Below are 20,989 nucleotides of genomic sequence, written 5' to 3' on the forward strand. Positions count from 1 at the left end.
TCACTATTCCTTTACTCAACGCCACTTCTCGCGAGAGTTTGGGGATGACGTTTACGGAAGTTTACATTCCGCTTGGAAAACGTGCTGCCCATGGCAGCCTGAGTCAAGCCGGTTAGTTGCCAGTTCCCAGCAGTGAAGCAGCTTTAAAATGAACTCTGTTTTAATAAACGCGGTCTTGTCCAGCTCTCCTGACTACGGCCTTTTGTTCGAGTCTCTGTCCTGGCCGAGTGACTCATGGCCCGGGACGGAGCGGGTGGAGGCGCTGACAGCTTTCATTGAAGGACTCGGACCACTTCTCTCCGACTCGGACTCGACTCGTTTGTCAGCCACAAATAGAAAATCTGTTAAAAGTAAGATTGAGTCGGTGATTTTGACTCGGTGTCTACCTCTTCTCTCTAAAATATCAGCCGAAGCTGGAGACATGCGCTGCAGGGAGAGCACCGCTGCTGCCTGCAGACTTGTGAGCGTCTGTGTCCCGCTGTGTGACGAGGCTTTGCCGCGGCATGTAGCTCTGTCTGTCCTGCCGTCGCTCCAGCTGTCAGAGGAGGAGGTGTCCGGTCCGGGACGATTCAGCGTGGAGGTTGCCAGTGAAGTCATGGCTGCCCTTATACCTAAACTGTCAGCGGATGAACAGATCAGGCTCACCATCCTGACATCTGCCTTGTCCTGCATCAAAACACTGCCTGATGCACTGGTCTCCAAAATCACAGTCAGGCTTCTCTTGACCCTCCTGAACTGCTGCAGCGGTGAGAGGTTGGGAAGCATCCTCAAGTTGATCCTGGATGATCTGTGCGCCTGGCACTGCACTGACCGCACAGCTGTGGTTACAGAGCGGGCACTGCTGTGTTTGACTGCCCTGTCAGACCACCTGCTGAGGCCTCACAGCCTCCCCTCCTCCTCCTGTGATCCTCGTCCGTACCTGCAGTTCTGGATGATGGTTCAGGATGGACTGACGCACAGAGACGGTGTGTCACGCAAGAGGGCGTTGTACCTGCTTAAAAAGTGCGTGGCCCTGTCAGAAGAGGAGGGGGTGGACTGTCCACTCTCTCCATCGGTTGTTGCAGATGAGATCTTGTTCAGATGGGCCCCTAACAGGAGCAAGTTGCTCAGAGAGTTCTGGGAGGATTATGCACTGGTGATGGAGACACTGGAGGAAAACCAGGTAGAATACCTCGACTGTTGGTTGGCTGTTCAAGCCGACCGATAAATCAGTTGGCCGAGATTGGCCAACAATAGATTTATCAGAGCTATATATCAATAATATCTGCGTAAAAGGTCATGGGTCTAACATATTATTTCCTGTTTTCCCACGATAACGAGTGAAATTTTATTTGTTTTCTTCAGATCACGACTTATTTATGTCATCATTATCATGACATACAGCTTTGTAATGTTGCTTGTCTCTTTTTCCTCAGGTTCATGTCGTCCGGCCAGTTCTTAACAGAATAGACACGTTGATCCAAACAACAGTGAATGACAGTCAAGGTAACGTAGAAATAGGCAAATTATTAGGTTTGTTTGTTTGTTTGTTTTAGTGAATGTACATATTATCAGCAAATTAGGTTTGTATTTCAGACATTTCTGGCTCACCTCCTTTATTTCTCCATGAATCAAAAGGGCTAAAGTGATCATGTGGACTATTTCATCAACACATTTTGATTGTCTTATCCCGTCACTTGCATTGAAAGTTTTCAGTTAACTTAAAAAAGTCAAAGTCATCCATCCATTGCAAACTTTATTCACTTGAAAATACAATATTTACTACTCTGTCTGTGTTGCAGCTTCAGGTCAAGACCTCTTGCACCCCTCCTGGCTGCTGTGTGTGTACCAGCGGATGTTCCACAGTGAGAATAAATCCTTAATGAGAGAGGGAGTGTGTCATCTGCTCGAGCTGCAGGTCCTGCAGCAGCCAGAGTTTGCTGTGGCCTTTTCTCAGGTACAGGCTGGGACACGCTGTACTGAATGTTATTTTGGCAAAATCACGGAAAACTTGTGCATTAAAGTTTGTTCTCCTCTTGCTTTGCTTCTCAGTTTATCGTTGGCCCTTTTATGGATGTTCTGTCTGAAACGTCGCTCTTCTACAGGTGAGGGTTTAAAATCAACAAGCACATAAATTAAATAATGAAGGAAAGTGTCTTTTTACGCCAGTCCTCATTATCCCATCGTCTGTCCACATGTAGGTCAGTTGGACAGAGTGTAGGAGATTGTCCTGAGCTCGGGGCTAAACTCCAAGTCTTCATGGCCACCTTCTTCAGCAGCCTTCCGTCAGAGCATAGAGGTGCAAAAGCCACAGAGAATACATGCTGACAAAGCTCTGACTCTATTCTCATTACTAAAAAAATACCTGATCATCTCTGACTCCACTGTTATGATTGTTATTAGGTCGTATGCTGCTGCAGATGATCCAGCAGCTGTGCTCTAAGCACTGGTGTGCAGTACCCCTCCTCTTCCTCTCCCAGGCTCTATCCAAACTCCCGACAAATCCGTTGCTGGGAGTCGAGGGGCTCACTGCTCTCAGGTACCTCATCATGCTCACAGCAGACAGTGTTGTCGCTGGCAATGCTTAATGTGGAAGCTCATTTGGATCTGTGTTGTGTCACAGGGAGGTGCTGCGCTCTACCATGATCACTCATCAAGTCCTGCTGAGAGGTGCTGCTCAGTGCTTCCTGCTAAATAGCTCGCTCCATCTCACAGATGTGGTAAGACACAAATTATGTACATGATACTAAAATAACACCTTACAGTATAATATGATTGATGATGAGTTGATGAACAAAATATTTCAAGGACTCATGAAAGTTGAAATAAAGTCCAAACCAAAAAATAAAATCGCTGCAAATAGCATATGTCAACCAAAGGAAAAGTGCTTAGGCACATTAACCTTCACCAGAAATGACTGAATGAAGCTTAGTGGGATATTTGCTCAACAACACCACAAACTACAGCACCAAAACTAGACTACGAATTAAAAGCAATACTACGCAGGATTGTTTTAGTTGCTGTTTGTCAACACACCATCCAAATTTGGCCCCACCTTCCCTACTCAACGGGCAAGAGAGAGAGAGGGAGCAGCAGTGGTCAAGTCAGCTAGAGAGTGAATGAAGAGAGGGAGCGGCGTTCGCGAGAACAAAGATGCGGATCAAAGAAATAAATCGCCACTTCCGATGGTTTCAGGGCTGTTACTCAGCCCCACCCTCAGTCGAACAAACACACAGATCTGCAGCTACAGAGAGTAGAGGTGAGACAGTGATGTAACTTGGTCACGTTGTTTCTTTTTGTTCCAACCTCACACCCTGCGTGCTGTTATTGACTGCGGGCTACATACCATACTACAAAGGGAAGGATCTCTGCATATACAGACACTGCCACACACTTCTTGCGGGTCATAAGTGATGACTGAGAGCAGTTACTTTTGCATGTGTCTGTACATTATTTGCACAGTATACCTATTTAAATGAAAACCTCTGACAGTCTCAGCCATAACCAAACACTGAAATCACTCCTTGGATGTATAATCAAAATATCTCGTTGCAGAGTGCAGTGACCCTAGATGATTTTTTTAGTTACCTGATGGATTTTCGTGCGGATGAGTCACTGTGTCGAGGCACACAGATCTGGAATCAGGTACGCTGTATTAAATGCTTCGGTAGAAACCTAAAATATAGGTTAAATTGACATATTATGGAATATTTATGACTGATTAATTGCTACCATAAGTCTTTGTGATAACATTGCAGACGTGCGCCTGGCTATTGGACAATGAAGACAGTTTCAAGCCAATGATTCTGGGTGGAGATGCCTCAAAGAAGGAAACTGTGAGAGGCTATGTTCAAAGTGAGATACAAACCTATCTTCGAGTACCAGCTAGCACAGGTAAGTCTTATGTGACTGTGAGACAGTCCATGTTAAATCTGTAGACACTATCATTTAGGTTACACTTGTAGGAGAATAAGTTGGTATCCCTGCTCCTCAGGTCACACTGAGAGGTTACCTGACCCTAAAGAGGCTGATAAGTTAGCCAGGGCCATTCTGCTGTGCGTGGACATGGAGAGGAGTCAACTCGGGGCAGAGATCAGAAACACTCTGGAGTCATTACTGTCTCTGCTGCTGGACACCCTGAGCAGAGTCAGCACCAATATCTACTTGCCTGTGCGCAAGAGTGACAAGAGCCTGCAGCTTGTGCTCCGACTGTTCCAGCTTGGGAGAACGCCAAGCTGTCAGCATGCTGGAAAGCAGCAAGGTTTGTAAGGATAACATTGATTCATTGTTATAGCTGTCGGGTCCACCTTTGTGCTTCTGCAGTAGGTGGACTCTTGCAGAAAATAATCGTTTTCCCTTTTTTACTTTTGTCTTAGATTGAGATCTCCTGATTGACTGTGATTTAATATTAAAGACCATATTTATATTCCAGGTTTATTGTTTAAGTTAGTATTTTCTTCTAGAAAATGTCTACAAGCTTAATGTAGAAAAAAACATGTCAATGCTCCATTTTAGTGCCTGTCTCTTTAATGTCCTCCTCTGCTTTGATTGGTCAACATTCACAGGCCTGAGCAGGCACTGCCCACTGGGTTTCCACACCCGCTCTACCTGTGTTTTTGTACCCACAGCTGTGCTGGGGGCATGGCTAAGGGCATTGACTGTATAGTTGTGACATCACAACCTTAAGGAAGTCCAGACGCAAATCACACTTTATATAATATGGGACCTTTAATCCTTGGATCACAGATTTAGTAACTTATTTAGTCTTTTTTTCCATTTCTTGTTAAGTCTACAACACAATAATTGGAAGATTGCAAAATTAAGCCAAATTACCTTCATAACATCATTTGGTTTAGCTAGCCTTCAGAAATTCTGATCATCATGTGATAAATCTTGGCCCTCAGTAAAACTTAATTCCCTTAGTGCTGTGCTTAATAGCTGTCATGCTTAAATGGCTCAAGAGTGTGTGACATTTAACTCTTCTCAATCTATTTTTTTTTTACAGTGGATTACTTGATGGTGGCCATGGAGACGCTCATTTTTAAACTTGTCGATCCAATCCAGGAATTTATCCTGAGGCGGCTCTTTGGGGAGCTGCAGGAGGTAAACAGCAAATTCGAGCAAGTCACCATCACTCCAATTAACAGAGATGCCTCTGGTGGCCAGCTCTGATGTGTGCATGTGCTTTTTTTTTATTCGTGAAGTTGTTTGACGTGGAGCGGGCAGAGCTGTATCTGTGTGTCTTGAGGCAGCTGGCAGTCATGTACAGTTCTGCATCACAGCACCGCAGCAAAATGCAGCAGATCTATTTCCCTAAACTCGTCAAGCACAGCCTCAAGGTCCTGCAAGAGCCGAGCCAGCAGGTACAAAAATTTGAGCCCCAGACTTTTGCAGGATTTTATAAAACAGTTTGTTAGTTGATTATTCAACACTGATATCTTTTTCATTGCCAGATCCTCTCTGTTGCAAACCAAGTGGCTCGAGCAGTTGCTATGGCATCCCTGGCTATGGTATGTGGTCTTGTGGAGCAGGAAGTGATCGACAAGGGATCAGAAACCATTTCTGCCCTGAAATCACTGAATGACTACTTTTACTGTCCAGTATCATCTTCCTCTCTAGGAAACTTCAATAAACGGCTACAAAGACCACAGACAGTAGATGGTTCAAGGTCAGTACTCAGTGAGCCTTAAAATGTATGGTAAATAAAAACCTGCATTGATTGAGGAGACATCTAGCTAGAAAAACATGTTCACAATCAAATCATGGCCTGATGAGGTGCGATCATTTCTCTATTTAGTGACGTAGGTGTGCAGGGTCCTCTGCTGCAGGAGTGGGGACGCATTGCTGCCAATTTCATGCGGGACCAGTGGATTTGTCTGAGCTTCCTAATTAAGGCTGTTGGGATTCCCGAGTCTGTAGAGACTTCCAAAGCATCCGAGACTCTCAAGGCTGCGCTCTGCTGCAGCGTTGAGGCCCTGGCTCTGCTGCCGAGTGACCTTGTGCTGCCTGTGCTCACCTTTATGGAGACAGTGCTGCCACAAGTGAGTCCCAATCAATTTAGGTCAGGCATAAAATTAAGAATTTATCACAAATACTAAATTATGTCTGTTTTGGTGATGTTTTGATCCCAGTTGCTACTTTTGGAGGAAGCCCTCTGTGTGGAGGCCGTGACCCTGAGCTGGGAGCTGGTGCAGGGGCTGACCACTAATGCCCATGACTTCTGGCTGGCCCTGAAAGGATTCATCTCCATGGCCTTCCACCATAAACTGCTCGAGCTGACAGAATCTCAGGCTCCGACACTTGTTGCCACACTGAAACAGGTGATTAAAATCAGACTGGTTGACCTGAAAAGGAAGGAGATTTTTACTTTCAACATACATTGTCTATAATGTATGATTATATGTATGTGGTGGTGTTGTGTGTTTGTTTTTAGATTGCCACTGAGCTGATGGAGCTGTCTCAGTCAAAGAGCGGAGTGTTTGGTGTGCTGCTTCAACACTGCTGTCAGACGTGGCTGCCCACAGACGGAGGCAGCGGGGACACAGCTGACACTGCGTTCTCTGGTGTTTTCAGCCACGTCAACATCCTCACTGAGGCTTGTGTCTATGGACCAGTGTTCAGGAGAGATCAGCGGTAACTCTCAACAGCATTCCTCAGATTTGTGCAGGCGTTTCTCACGGTTTTTTTTTACTGTTTTATGTTGTTCTTTCAAAGGCTCATCCTGGATGTTCAAACATATGTGGAGCAACTCGGTGAAGTGTGCGCCGCCAACGTTGCAGTTACAAGGTGAGCTGCACTTGTCTTTGCTGTGGTGACTCTCTGCTTTATGGTTTAATAAATGTGATATAACATAGTGCCACTAGAGGTCTCTGCTGCCGTTCAGATGTTTTCACAGTTGAACTACTGCTTTTATTTTCCAGCGATAACAGGGACGACCAGTTGCCCCGCACATGTGTACTGGCTTTCCTCAGCCGCCTGGATGCATCTAATCTGCAGCATCAAAGACTGATGGAGGAACTAGTTACGGATTTGTTGAAAAAGGTAGGAGAGGAAAGGAAAAATAATGTTTTTTACGGTCAGCTCCACACACAACTCTTCCAACAAATTTATTTATTTTTTAAATTATGGTCAGTTTGTCTGTAATCATTCACTTGAACATACATTTGAAAAACAAAATCCTAATATGATCATGTGATCATGCCAGGATCAGTTTTTAAGGTTTGTGTCTCATGTATCTTAAACAGCTTACAGATATGTTAATAATGACATTTCATATAGAATCCTAAAAGTTATTGAAAATGCTCCTTTAATGTTCTGATCCCTGGCTTTAAAGACCCAATGTAAAGATGAGTCAGGCTCTGATTTGAAAGCAGTATATAATTTGTTTGTACTATGTTTCTTTGTGGCAACAAATGCTTGTTTTGCTTTGTGATGTTCTGAATTACACTGTGCATAATGGTGCATTTTTCATTAAAACAATTAGCAGAGCATCAGTTACAGCTAATTAAACAATGTTCAACACAATTTGTCATTATCTCCTTCCACCCCCCCACTGCTCCCTCCCGTCTCTCCAGGATAATGACATATCAAAGTCAAAAGTGCGTCACTATAGCAACTCCCTGCAACATCGCGTCAAAAACAGAGTATGGCAAACACTGCTGCTGTTGCTGCCCAAACTCAGAGAGGTAAGAAAATTACTTCACGAACGCACAGGAAATAAACACTCGGAAAGCAACTGTGTGTGTTTCCGTGCGTGTGTGTGTGCAGGAGTTTGTCACCTCTATGGTGAGCCGTGTGTTTGAAGCTGGGTTCTGCAGTAACCAGGCCTCTGTCAAGTACCTGATCGAGTGGATGATGATTCTGATCCTCGTCCGCTACCCGCAACACATGGACAGCTTCTGGGCCTGTTTCAGCATGGTGGGCCCCCACTCTGGACACCTGTCTATTAGAAAATACTATACTATGAGTGAAACAGTTCAGTTATTGACCAGTTTATATGTTTTCTGTCCAGGATCATGAAAAGACAAAGACAAGCAGCTGCACCTTCCTGTCAGTCCTGGTACATATCAGTGTCATCCTTCCTAATCTTAAGGATGAGGTAATACCTTTGATGTTTTTTCTCCCCTCAGACACTCTCTCTTCGATTGTCTCTCCGTACCTACAAGACCTTTTATCCTCCCTGTGTGTTTTTTTTAAGGCATTGCAGTTGCGTACAGCGCTGGACATCATCCTGCAGTGGTGTTTCAACCACAACTTCAGCGTGCGTCTGTATGCCTTACTGGCCCTGAAGAGGGTGTGGAGCCTGGCTGAAGTGCGGGCAGGAGAAGGGGCCGCTGGTTTGGGAGAGCTGTCCACTGTGATCAAGGCCTGTCTGAACCAGGCGGAGGCCATGCAGAGCACTGGGTGAGAGCAGAACAGCTAAAAGAATTGTAAAAAGTTAGTTGTGGTATGTTTAATGCATTTATTTGACTTTTTCTGCTGTCTCACTGTTTAGAAATGCCAACAAGAACTGGATAAGGATTCAGGAGCACTTTTTCTTTGGTGCCTTTCATCCAATCAGGGACTACAGTGTTGAGGTTTGTTACTATGTTTCTACTAAACAGATATAACCTTCAAAAATACATTAACATTGTGTTATAACATACTTATGATGGCATTTTTTATTCCCCAGACCATATTCTACACTTTTCCCAGCCTGTCAGAGGTGGCTGATGATGAGTGGATTCCACCCTGGAAGTTTGAGAAACTGTCGTGTTTCTCTGAGAGTCCATCTTTTCCTCTGAGAAATCCGTCTCCAGACCTGAGGCAGCTCCAGCCCGGAGACTGGATCCAGCAAGACAAAGGTACAGTAACACCTCTCACCTGCAGTGGGACAGCGTAATACTACATACTGTAACGTCACCTCATCTCAGATTGGGTGGTTATGGTTTCATATCTTCCAGGTGAGCAGAATAAGGAGGACCGCTGGGCCGAGGTGCAGAAGAAGATCACTCCCTGGAGGTTGGGGATCCAGGACCAGGAGCCTGAACTTCAGCTGGTTCCGCAACAGAGGGCCGCTCGACTGGGCAAACTGCACGGCGCCCTGCTGGTGGTAGCCTCGCTTATTGACAAGCCCACCAATTTAGGAGGTGGGGAGCAGCACAACAAATAACATGACTCGACAAATTATTTTACATTTTTTCGCACTTCTTAGGCCATATTCAGACCAAATCAGGCGTTGCAGCAATTAACGCAGTGTGGGAGGACACAGCTGAGGGAGTATCAACGTTTTGTCCATGACCTTCCCCTGGATAGCGCCCAGTTTCCGGCTCTTGGCTTGAGAGCAGCAACTCTTCCAAATGTCCTTTTTCAATGAGGAACAATTTTGCTGAGTATTTCTCTTCCCCTGCTGTTGCAGTCACCTGGCAGCATGATGTTGTTTGAAGCACCAAGCTATAGAATAGAAACTGGGAGCAATTATGCAGACCTCTGGAAGCTTAACTTTCCTTTTTTGGCCCATGTGACTGTACCCTGACACCAAACATGTCCTGTCAACCAGCGCTTGTAAGAAAATCTGAAACACCATCTTATGTGATTTGCCACTGCAGCATGATGTTGGTTTTCTTTTCATCACACTTAAAATGAATGGCAGGGCTGGCGTTTTCACCACAACACCTGATTTGGTCTGAATGAGCCCTTAGTCAGTTAATAATCGTGAAATGTCAGTGAATTATTCCTTGATTTATGTAACCAACACTACAGGTTTTTGTTTGGTTTCACAATGATTATCTGGGCAAAGAGGTCAAACACAGCTGCCACTGAAACAAATCACTTGAGGCCTCTTATCAGAGTTTAGACAGGGAATGCCCTGCTTTCACCGCAGACACTCTGTGTGCTCCCATGCTTTTGTCTCAAATGATAAGAGGCGGAATCAATCAGAATTTGTTTATAGAGGAAAAGATCCATTTTGAAAACCAATATTGAAACTGGATGATGTAAGAAAAGAGCATTAACTGTTCTGTAAATGTTTTATTTGAAATCACCCACTAAATTGCCATTACAGGTTTAGCTTGTTATATCTTTCTGTGCCCATGATAATAGACTGGTGGACATTTTGTGCTGAGTCACAACAGCCACTGATTGTGTTTTCGATGTCATGGAGCATTTTTTTAAACCCCATTTTGACATCAGGGCAACTCAAAGATCATATTTAAATCAATTTAACTTTTAGGCTTTGTCCTTATTGGTTTGTTTGTTTGTTGTTGCAGGTCTGTGCAGGACCTGTGAGATCTTTGGTGCCAGCGCTCTGGTTCTGGACAGCCTCTGCCATGTCAGTGACAAACACTTTCAGTCCCTGAGCGTCTCGTCTGAGCTGTGGCTTCCTCTGTTAGAGGTAAAAAAAAAAAAAAAACTATTCATAGCATCGACAGGATGTCTACTCTGTCATGAAGAGAGCTATTTCCAGTGGGCTTGTACCCTGAGAAATGTGGGATTTGTGACTTGGCCAGTTTCAGATTAATCTTAGTCAAGAGCAGCAGACATAACGAAGCCAATACAGCACCAAGCTGTTATTCTGCTAATGGCTTTCTGTTCTGCTGTGGCCAAGAAAACTTTAAAGAGAGCTGTCAACATCTTTGAGTTCCAAGAAATAACTTTTCTATTTGATGGTTTCCTTAACTAAATTAACTTATTGTGAAGCATGCCTTGGTGGTGATTTAAAAAATTCTTATTGATTTGAAAGAGGTACACTTGTGGAGCAGACTCCTCAGACTGATTGACTCATTCCACTTGAGCTTCATGCAAGGTCCCTCTTTATTCCTCAGTTTAGAGATTTCTGCTTCTAGTAAAGTAACTGTAGAGATGGAAAGGGCAGGACACAAAACCCAAGGTTAGAAAATGAATCAAAATCTTTAAAACCTTTGTGATTTCCATACATCTATTGTTTCTCACTGTGTGGCTACTTATATAATGTCTAGAATTGGGTTTTTACATTTCTGATTATTGACTTATTCCAAAAGAGAATCATGATGTATCTAAGAACCAATTTTTTCCCCCAACCCCAGGTGAAGCCAATGGAGCTCACTGACTTCCTGCAGCTAAAGAAGAGTGAAGGCTACTGTATTGTTGGAGTGGAGCAGACAGCCAACAGTCAGAGCCTCCAGGACTTCAAGTTCCCCGAGAAGACCCTGCTTCTTCTGGGGTATGACAGCATAAAAAAACTCTGTCTTACAGTCAAAGCACAGAAAAGTTCTTTTTCAATCAGTACACTAACCTACACACAACCAGTTCTGCATAAATGGATGCAAGCTTTTGTCCTCCCTGGGCTTCTCACGTAAATAGAGGTGTGAGCTGACGAGGATATTAAATGTTATCTCACCGGTTTAGTGTGTTACCCTGCAGGGCCTCCGCCTTTCCTCTCCATGGTGTACCTGTCGGGGCATGCTGGCCTGTAATTGGCTCTCCCTGAGGAGGAACGCACAGGAAATAAATTACACAGGCAGTGTGATGACAGCAGCAGAAAAACTCTAACCTTCGTCTAGTGGAGTTTGAGTCCTGATGCTGCCCTGTGGCTTCCATCAGTCAGGTCAACAGCACACAGAACGTCCTTTTGTTGAACCGATTGTAGCTACTCAGAACTGAAATTACAAGAGTGTGCAGTTTGCAGCGGTAGTTGTGTGATTCACTCACCTCACTGAACTGCAGTTGTGTGGCTGGCCTAGCAGAGAGAGTGAAATTAATATTTATCATGTTGTCTGTGTAGGTGTCCTGTTTTGTTTTAGCCCGTTCAGTCACAGAGGTGTGAGCAGCGCTGTTGGCTTAAACACCGGGTGTGTGTGAGCTGAATCTTGAGCGCTTTCACAGCTGCACAGCACAGCGCGGCCCGGCTCTAATCTCTCATCAGGTTGCCATTATCTCAGCCAGTTGCACTCAGGATAAGTGTAGCTCATCAAATCATGCTTCCTTACTGTGCGCCACCCTCCGTGGACTCATTGACTGCCAAGCTCATTACCTCTTTATGTTTGCTTTGCATGGCCCATATTGCTGGATCTCACTATATATTCAGTTGATTACAGTGTGAATTGCTCTTGGATTTAAGATCATGAGTCAACTGTGTAAAAAGCGTATTCCTCATAATGGTAAGGACTTGAGAAAATGAAGGATTAACGTGGCTGCTCATGGTGAGGGTTCTAAAATTAAATCAGCTGGATAGCATCATTAAGCCAAATGAAAGCGGAAATTAAAAACATCCAGCCACAAAAAATGTTAATTGTGGTATATTTGATGAGATGATGATTAGTCTAGGATTAGACATAAAATCAGATCTGGTGTTATATGTCAGATATTTCAGTTGCCTTATTGCTGACATGCTGCAGGTTCCAATGTAAATCCTGCAGAGGAATTTATTTTTCTCACATTTTAAATACATTTCAATAATTGTTTCTATAAATTAACATATTTACAGTACGATATCCCAAACCTAATGGCCGATTATCGGCCTGGCAGATTATCGGAGAGATATTCAGCATTTCTCTGATTATTGGTACCAGTGTTTTTGTGTCCGAATGCAGATAAAATAAGACATTACGGAAATAACTGGTTTTATTTGGGAAAAAAGTAAGTAAGTAGGTAAGTTGTGAGAAAAAAGTGCTTTTAAAAATATATATATAAAAATACAAAAAAAATTTGATTTACAAATGTAAACAAGGAGCTCTCTCTTATTCTCTTGCGGATAGTAGCATGAAAGTATTGCCAGCAGCCGGTTAGCGTAGCTTAGCACAAAGGCTTGAGATAGAGGGAAACAGCTATCTCTGTCCAAAGTACACCCACTAGCACTTCTAAAGCTCTCTAATTAAAGTGTTATATCTTGTTTATTCAGTCTGTATAAACACCAAAGTGTATAAATAAAGGTTTTACTGCTAAGCTAAGCACAGCTAACAAGCTGCTGACTCTGGCTCATGAGAAAGTTATCAAGATTGTCATCTAAATCTAAACAATAAAGCATATTTTCTAAATTCTGTATCAGCACCAGATGACTTAGCTCTCAGTGGCTTCATTAACAAATACTGGGCACCAAACATGAAGAAACCAGACATTAATGTGTATTTGATGCTAAACTTTTTCTCTTTTCTCTTCTTTTACAGCAATGAACGAGAAGGTATTCCTGCCAACTTGCTCCAGATGTTTGATGTGTGCGTGGAGATCCCCCAGCAAGGGGTCATCCGGTCACTCAACGTGCACGTGAGCGCCGCCCTGCTGATTTGGGAATACACACGTCAACACCTCACCTCTGGTTCATCTGAGGTCGACTCGAAGTGCAGCTGAAGCAGAGACCGGCGGTGCAGCCCTTTTGGACAAGACATCTGACCTGCAGACACTGACCTTTGATGCCTGGTCTGGCAGCGAGTGTGAAAAGCCTCTTCGGGGACTGAATTAAAATGTCAGCGACTGAACGTGAAGATGATGCTCCATTCAGTCGATGTCGGGACCTTTTAAGGATATTCATGCTCTGTCTGTTCAGGTCAGCTGTCATCAGTGCTGCTCTTGTGCCTTAATGAGAGTCATGAATAGAGATGGGCTGTGGTTATTACATCTAAATATTCCACTGGGCATGCTGTTATATTAATGGAGGCAATCTCTGTGTTGGCAGCGCAGAAGCATACATGGAAATGTTCCCCTTTGAGGAGAAGGTGGCTTGTTTATGTGAGCAATTAGTTTTTGTCTCAGCGCACCAGAGCTGGACCATAATATCCATAACCATAACCATAATACTATTATACATTATATTTAAAAGCTGCTTTTGTTTATAGGCACCTCCTGCGTTCTCATTGTTTTTATGGCAGTTTGGCATTTTGAATTGTAATTTTTTATATTGTTGATAAATAAATAAAACTTTCACGTATCCATTTTATTTACATGTGGTTGTTTTTATTTATTGTGGTTGCACAGGGAGCACTGAAGGGGTTAAATAAGGTACACTAGGTGCTCATGCATCCTCCTCCCTCCCATTAAAAGAGTATGGGAGGTGGTTCACCTGGAGACCGTCCGACCAGAGAGGGAGCAGATGGAGCACGTTTAATCACGCTCGTTTCTTTTTCCGTGTCTCATCATGTGAGGATAGCAGTTGTCTGAGGGGGAGATGGATGACCAGGGTGGCTCCTGGTCAGCTCTGCAGGCGGCAGCGGCGGTCAACGCGAGCTGGACGCAGGGCGCAGGGCCAGGCATGTCTCGGCGGGCTCAGCTGGTCCTAGAGATCCTCATGGTGCTGATGTGTCTGGGTGCAGTGACAGGTACACACTTACCTGTGTATTATTTTTAAACATCAATACAAATCTGACTTGTTCTAATTTTAATTTCTGCTGTTTTCTACTGATTAGAATTGTGTGATATGAAGCGTATGTCCGCACAGTTAAGCAATAAACACATAAATTCTGCATTTTATTTGCTTGTTCCGCCACCTCAGTGATATCACACCATTAAAATAGTGATGCAATACATTTTTATAGCTGCACAAATGGAAAATTCTTAATTTGCTCTCATAAAACACCCCTTCTAAATGGTTTGTAACCAATGGCTTCATTGTTTGTTAATAAATCATTTAGTAATGCTGTAATGATGAGTCATAATGCATTGATAAGAACAATTTCCACCAGGTTGTGAATTATCCCTTTGGCTGGTGTTTATCCTCCTCCAGTTTGACTTTTGCAGTGTCATTTTTAGTTCGTCATTTGACCTGGAAAAGCACCACAAAGCATCTGGACCAAAATATGTTAATGAACAAACAATTAACATAGCTGTAGAGAAAAGTGAAATGAAACAGTTTTTTACCCGAGTTTATTTGACATTTGGGGCTACATGGTTTATCTGAAAGTCAGACCCGTTTCTATATTCATGCCATCAGACTTGATGAGTAATTAAGAAGTCAGAAAGTCATGACATTTTATTATTGACTATGATAACAGTTGTAAATGCCAAACTTATGGCTTGTATAACCATGAACCCTTATTAATTATTAGAAGAAAAAATGAGTCAACTCAAGGTCTTTATTTCAATGCACAACAATTAGAGTGAAGCAGTTGCTGGCAATGAAATCCCTGTTTTCAGACTCCCTTTAACCACGCTCATACAGTGTACATTAGAAGAAAAACATGCAAGTAAAGTAGGACTGAGTAAAAGAAAATCTAAATGTATAAATTGCAATCTAGATAAGTTTTTTTCAGTAATGCAATACATTTGTAGGCTGAGTGAGAACCAGTTATCAACAGGGAAGGACAGGATGTAAACAGGCAGAAAAGATAGTTGTTAAATAATAAAAATGTGTGCTTTGATCATCTAGTGATTTCTGGTCATGGCATGATTATCTGCATTATATTTTGGATGAACTGACCCTCTAACTTGATTTATTTAACAAAAGCTACATGCACGACTGCTTAATAAGTTAACAAACATGGGCTCAGCATTCTGCAATTTCAACATCTCAAAATAGAAGTTGTTTTTATTCTTGTCTCCTTAACAAGGATTTTTGTCTTTATTGCCACGTTACACAAGGAAAGCATTGTTATGATCTATAATCCAACCAGTCCGACCTCTGTGTGTCTTTCTGTGTAGGTAATATTCTTGTCATTGTCATTGTGGCTGCGACAAAGACTTTCCACTCGGTGACGTCAGTGCTGATCATGAACCTGGCCATCAGTGACCTCCTGGTGGGAGTCGGAGTGATGCCTTTTGTCGCTCTCTCCGTCATGAACCGTGGATGGGTGGATTTTACTGTACGTCACCTCTCTCCGCGTGACATCTGAATTGACCTAAAGCAGACCTCTTATATGATAACACTTATTTTTCATTGAGATTGTGTCTCTCTCCTGTCTCACAGGACCTCTGTTTATACGTGGGTTACACCTCCTCTGTGTACTGCACAGCCTCTGTGCTGACATTAGCTGCTATCGCCCTTGACCGCTACCACTCCATCATGGACTGCCTGCGCTATAGCTCCCGCTGCACACTGTGGAGGACCTGTGCTGTGGTCCTGTGGATCTGGCTGCAGGCTCTGGTCACCAGTTGCCCTCCCCTTCTGGGCTGGAGCTCTGTCAGCTATGTGTCTCCCATGTACAGCTGTGCAGTAAACTGGGCCAGCAGTCCCAGCTACACTGCCTTCATGGCTGCTCTCTCCTACCTCATACCGGCAGTGGTCATCCTCTTCTGCTACGTGAACATTGTAAAGGTGGCCCGCAGCCATGCCAGGAGGATCCACACATTGGAGGACTCTGTCCAGCGCAGCAGGAGTTCAAACTCATCCATCGCTCAGAGTGATTCACCTCACCAGCACTGTGGGAGCCTGCAGGGTCCCTCGAGGCTGATCTATCATGTAAGTGGACGGTTTGTGTCTGAGGTCAGTAGAGAAGAAGGAAGTTATATCAGCCCTGCTCTCCCTGATTCTACCACAGAGCAGAATAATCCTTCATCCAGGCGTTTGCTCTCCTTCCTGGCCCAGAGCACCTCCCAGCCTCCCCTGCAGAACTCCCAGCAGCATAATCATGGAGTGGTACGTCTCTTCCTGGTCATTGCAGCCTTCTTCCTCTGCTGGACTCCTTACATAGGCGTGGCACTGCTTCAGGCCACAGAAACTGCAATCTCAGGCCAATCCAGCCTCGTCCCACCCTCTGCAGTCACCTTCTCGTACTGGCTGGTGTTGCTGAACTCTGACATCAATCCCCTGCTGTACGCTCTGCTCAGCAAGCGTTTCCAGGGCGCTCTCCAGGGACTGAGGCAGAAAATAAGAGCACGTCTGGGGAGTGTGGTGGGCAGGGGAGAGGAGGTGAGGGCGGAGGGAGAGGACGGCAGGACCAGCGACCCCTGCACTCTGACCGCCACCCATCCTAGTCCACCCTCCAGTTCTGAGACTTTACCCTGTGATGACAACAAGTATTCCTCCTCCATTTTTACTGTAAGCACTGACTTCAAACATAACTCCAAACATAACTCAGAGGAACATCTATGCAAAGTTTGTCACCATGAAAATAACTCAGTGTGGCAAGATGCTGGTGGTGACAGGAGGGTGGACTGCCTGCATGTCCCCTCTCGGCCACAAGAGGGCAGCAGACTACCTTTCTCTGCTCTCACCAAGGAGCGCCAGGCCACTTTCTTCTACGGCCAGATAACAGTGACAGTGGAGCATGATGTTTGTTAGTCTGAATTCTGCAGAAAAACTCTCACCGTTGGCCATTCAGACTGGACTGCAATTAACAATAATCTTCATTTTTTTCTTAATTACTTACTTGAGTAATGTCAGAAAATAGTAAATCATATGCATTGTTTTGGTTTGTCCAACCAACAGTCCAAAAGTACTGTACTTTAATACAAATTTGAGGTACTTGAGTATTTTCATTTTATCATTCTCATTATCATTTTATTGCTCCACTCTGCTACATCCCAGAAGAAAATATTGTACTTTTGACTCCACTACATTTGTCTGACAGCCTTAGTTACCAGTTTCTTTGCAGATTACAATCCGTCATACCCTTCCTATCCGGTATAAAAACATGTATCTCTCAACTTTCATCATTAAAGGAGTTGAGGGAATTCTCCTTCTTCTTATGCTAAATAAACTATTTTAAAATCCTCTTGGATTAGCTGGAAAATGCAGTGTCACAAAGCTGAAATCATGCTGCTTTTTTGAGCCTGATGAAAAGTTGAATTTTTAGAGATATGTTCTCAGGAAAGCAATGCTTCAACCATATGAAAATATACAACAGTAACACTGTCATGAATCGTTTTTCTGCATAGTACGTACTTTTACTTTTGATACTTTAAGTAAATGTTGCTAATAAAACTTGAGTGAGCTTTTGAATTACTTTTACTTGTAGTGGAGTGTGTTGTGCTATTAGTAATTTTACTGAAGTAAATGATCTGAATATATGATCAGATTTGTGAAGATTCTGAGTAAAACCTTTGCACACCTGTGGAGCGACAGGTGCGTAGGAAAAGACCAAGGGCCGACAAAATCTCTGGAGATAACCTTTGTACCAAAACGTTCTTAAAATTCTTGATTGCAAGTGAGATGAACAGTGCCAGAGTTTTTGTCCTGACAGTTGTGAAGCTGGAATCAGTGAATATTTGACATTTTTGCTAATAGAAATAACTTAAATGGTTAACAGATTATGAAAATAGTTGCTGATGAATTTTCTGTTCTCTCTGATTGATTAATCAATCATTTCAGCTGTCCAAATAACTTGGCATATTCAAATGTCTTGTCTTGTCAGACCAGCATGTCAAAATGTTCAGTTTACTCTCATATAAGACAAAGATAAGCTGCAGATTGTCATATATAAGATGCTGAAACCAGGAAATGTTTGCATTTCTCTTCAAATCTGACTAAAAGGATTTAAAGAATATCCAAATGGCAAATTCATTTAATAACGATCGATCAATCAACTAATGTTGTCTGTGGCCATTTCCAGTTATGAGTAATTGCAAAGCAAACGAAGGAAAAAACAAACTTGGACAAAGAAATGTATTGAAAAGAAATCTTTTATATAGTACATGTGATTACACTTGAAGACACCCAACAGTAGATCTAACAAACCCATCGTTTATTCACGCTCTAAATATTTCCACCTCAAATGTGATAATCATATGTTGCATCTCAGTGTAAAAATCATCATTCCTTACAAAGGTTTACATTTATGTCTAGCAATAATTCCAGAGGAATACAATATTATTATTTATTGTCATAGAGAATGACAATGGGAAACAGTGCTATTGTACTCTATTGCAAAACAAAGAAAAGGCAGTGAAGTGGACTTTGTCAGCTGTATCTGCTCATACAGTATGTGCATGCTCATCCTGCAGAAGTCACTCACTGTCCCCTCGAGGTTAGTAAGCAACCAAATGCAAAAATATAAAAAAGTCCTGTACGATGCGTCGAGAGTTTGTTCCAAAAAAATGCAACTCGGTCAGATGAGTACAAGAAGGATAGTAATAAAGAGTCTCTCTGCAGCAGTCTGTGGTGGCACTGTAGAAAACAGATAGCACGTAGCGAGCGTGTGTGGTCGAGTGATGTTCATACATTCACAACAAGGCAGAGTTTCCACCAGTCGCTTCACGAAGGCGTGCGCCTCTTTTGCTCTTGGGTTCGTCTCGGTTGTTAACTTGCCTCAGAAATGTGATTCATGAAAAACAGACATAGAAAGACTTGTTTTTTTGGACATTGAGCAGAGGTGGAAAAATGTGAGCCATTCTCATGTGTCGACACACCTCTCCTCCAGCCACAGTGAGACAGTTTTCATCCACTGTCTGTTATCTTCTCCAGGAAAAGAATAAAAGATTTTGCCGCAGATTAGTTTGTGTGCATATGAGTCTAGAACGTTAAATGTGAGAAGAATTCAAAGGGAGGCTCAGTGATAGCTATGGTTAAAGGGGTAGTTCAAAGTTTTCACGAAGCCTGTCTGGAATATTATAAGCTGTTAGTGCTTTTAGTCAATCCAAAGACAGGGGCGCCTGAAGCGTTCATTGCAAAAAAAGAATAGGCTATGTCATAGTTTGAACAGCCAATTTGATATATAATGACAACAGCTGTAAATACATGTTTTTCCTGTATTGCTTGATTAATAACATTTTATTTGTTGCTAGGCAACAGAAAATGTGAGGCAAGTGCACTGTAGATACACTGAAAGCACTCACTCACACTGTTTTACAAACATATCTCATGCATTGAAAACACCCCATTTACACCTGGTATTAAAATGTTACTTTATCCTGAAAAAAAAAAACTTTCCTTTGGGTTTACACCTGGTACTTTTAATCGGCTCTTGTAGTCCTCACTTAGATTGGATATCTGTCCTTCACAGCAAAACCTGTGCATGTGAAATTTGAAGTGGTGCAAATCAGCACCAGATCCCCTTAAAAAAAAACTGATTTTTGTGAGTTTTTGAGTCAGGGGAAACTTTTAACCTTTGTAAATCGCTGTGTACAACAAACTCTGAATTATGTATCCCCTCTTGTAAATTCGGCAGATGTAATACTACTAACCGTGTCAGTACAGGCCTGTAGGCTACTCTGTGATTTGATAAATTATATGCCTTACAAACAGCAGATCAGCTGCAACACACACTATCAAACACAATGTTATTTCTTACTCTATATCATTCACTTTACACTGGTATTACTTTCATTTTTCCACACAGTTCCATTGAATAATGCATCTTTCGTGCCACAGAATAGATCAGTAGTTCCCGCTTAGTCACATTCTGAATTTGAGAAAACCAAACTATATTTTGCGTTGGCTAAAAAAATATCCATATTAATGTTATGTTGTGTGCGGATGCCAGCACAAATTTTTGAACATATTGCGAGCCACATGGATAACATGTCTGGAAACAGATCATTTTAATACCACTTGTAAATGGGGTCAGAGATACTGGCGTTAGATCTTCCGTGACTAGACTTTGGGCCTGAGCAATGGGTTTCAGCATCGAAAGAGTGGGAGTTCAGCCCGAGGAAAGCACATAACCACAGGGGGCCAGGATGAACACAGTGAGGCGTTGTGAAAGCTTCTTCAGCTCAGATTGATCCTCAGATGTCCAGACAGGTCCCCTCACACCAGATGAGCCCACTGGGTCCACAGCTCGAGGACATCCAAGGTGTGAAACACAGCTATGTACAGTGCATGAAAGGCAGGTATTTGTCATTAAGTTTACACCTGAGGGACGCCGCTGTGGGCCTCCCTTTTTGTTTTCAGGCATTCAGCATTTTAGGCATTCTTCTTTGGATCTTAAAGGTGTGTAAATGTGTACATGTTAAAGACAAAGTCCACAATGTGTTTGGCCTGCCTTGGAAAGTGTTTGTCTTATTTCTCAGAGCTGAAAAATATCAGGCAAGTTGGCAAGTTGCTCCCAGGCGCAAGGACGTAGTGAAATGGAATGATTAAGAGATACAGCAAAAATTAAAACATGACTCAATCAGTTATACCTGATCATTTTTTGGGGTAAGAAGGATTACAATTGATATGAGTCCATGCACCAACTCGGATAACTCC

The 20,989-nt window shown here is 43.0% G+C and overlaps 2 protein-coding genes across 2 annotated transcripts; both read left to right on the plus strand.

The window, feature by feature from the left end:
• The first annotated feature begins 39 nt into the window (after window positions 1-39).
• Window positions 40-13,862, plus strand: tarbp1 (TAR (HIV-1) RNA binding protein 1). Its single transcript, XM_073481230.1, has 28 exons — window positions 40-1,162; window positions 1,416-1,485; window positions 1,782-1,936; window positions 2,032-2,084; window positions 2,181-2,278; window positions 2,383-2,518; window positions 2,603-2,699; window positions 3,535-3,624; window positions 3,738-3,873; window positions 3,974-4,240; window positions 4,985-5,082; window positions 5,184-5,342; window positions 5,433-5,647; window positions 5,777-6,020; window positions 6,111-6,299; window positions 6,413-6,612; window positions 6,694-6,765; window positions 6,900-7,020; window positions 7,554-7,664; window positions 7,747-7,896; window positions 7,991-8,077; window positions 8,177-8,382; window positions 8,474-8,555; window positions 8,651-8,822; window positions 8,922-9,107; window positions 10,227-10,351; window positions 11,022-11,158; window positions 13,101-13,862. Exons 1-28 carry the CDS (start codon window positions 149-151, stop codon window positions 13,279-13,281), a joined length of 4,851 nt encoding a protein of 1,616 aa, XP_073337331.1. The 5' UTR covers window positions 40-148; the 3' UTR covers window positions 13,282-13,862.
• A 233-nt stretch (window positions 13,863-14,095) lies between these two features.
• LOC141009712 (5-hydroxytryptamine receptor 1D) lies at window positions 14,096-17,143 on the plus strand. Its single transcript, XM_073482403.1, has 3 exons — window positions 14,096-14,246; window positions 15,565-15,725; window positions 15,830-17,143. The coding sequence occupies exons 1-3, from the start codon at window positions 14,096-14,098 to the stop codon at window positions 17,141-17,143; spliced, it is 1,626 nt and encodes a 541-aa protein (XP_073338504.1).
• Window positions 17,144-20,989: the final 3,846 nt, after the last annotated feature.

Source organism: Pagrus major, chromosome 15, assembly GCF_040436345.1.
Source record: "Pagrus major chromosome 15, Pma_NU_1.0".
NCBI lineage: Eukaryota > Metazoa > Chordata > Actinopteri > Spariformes > Sparidae > Pagrus > Pagrus major.

What these genes read in the sequence shown, in the direction of transcription:
- tarbp1 (XM_073481230.1), top strand. Translation starts at nt 149, where the DNA reads ATGAACTCTGTTTTAATAAACGCGGTCTTGTCCAGCTCTCCTGACTAC. An exon ending in CGCTCCATCTCACAGATGTG is followed by an intron (nt 2,700 to 3,534) that starts GTAAGACACAAA and finishes ATCTCGTTGCAG; the next exon opens with AGTGCAGTGACCCTAGATGA. An exon ending in CAAGCCCACCAATTTAGGAG is followed by an intron (nt 9,108 to 10,226) that starts GTGGGGAGCAGC and finishes TTGTTGTTGCAG; the next exon opens with GTCTGTGCAGGACCTGTGAG.
- LOC141009712 (XM_073482403.1), top strand. Translation starts at nt 14,096, where the DNA reads ATGGATGACCAGGGTGGCTCCTGGTCAGCTCTGCAGGCGGCAGCGGCG. An exon ending in GTGTCTGGGTGCAGTGACAG is followed by an intron (nt 14,247 to 15,564) that starts GTACACACTTAC and finishes CTTTCTGTGTAG; the next exon opens with GTAATATTCTTGTCATTGTC. An exon ending in GTGGATGGGTGGATTTTACT is followed by an intron (nt 15,726 to 15,829) that starts GTACGTCACCTC and finishes CCTGTCTCACAG; the next exon opens with GACCTCTGTTTATACGTGGG.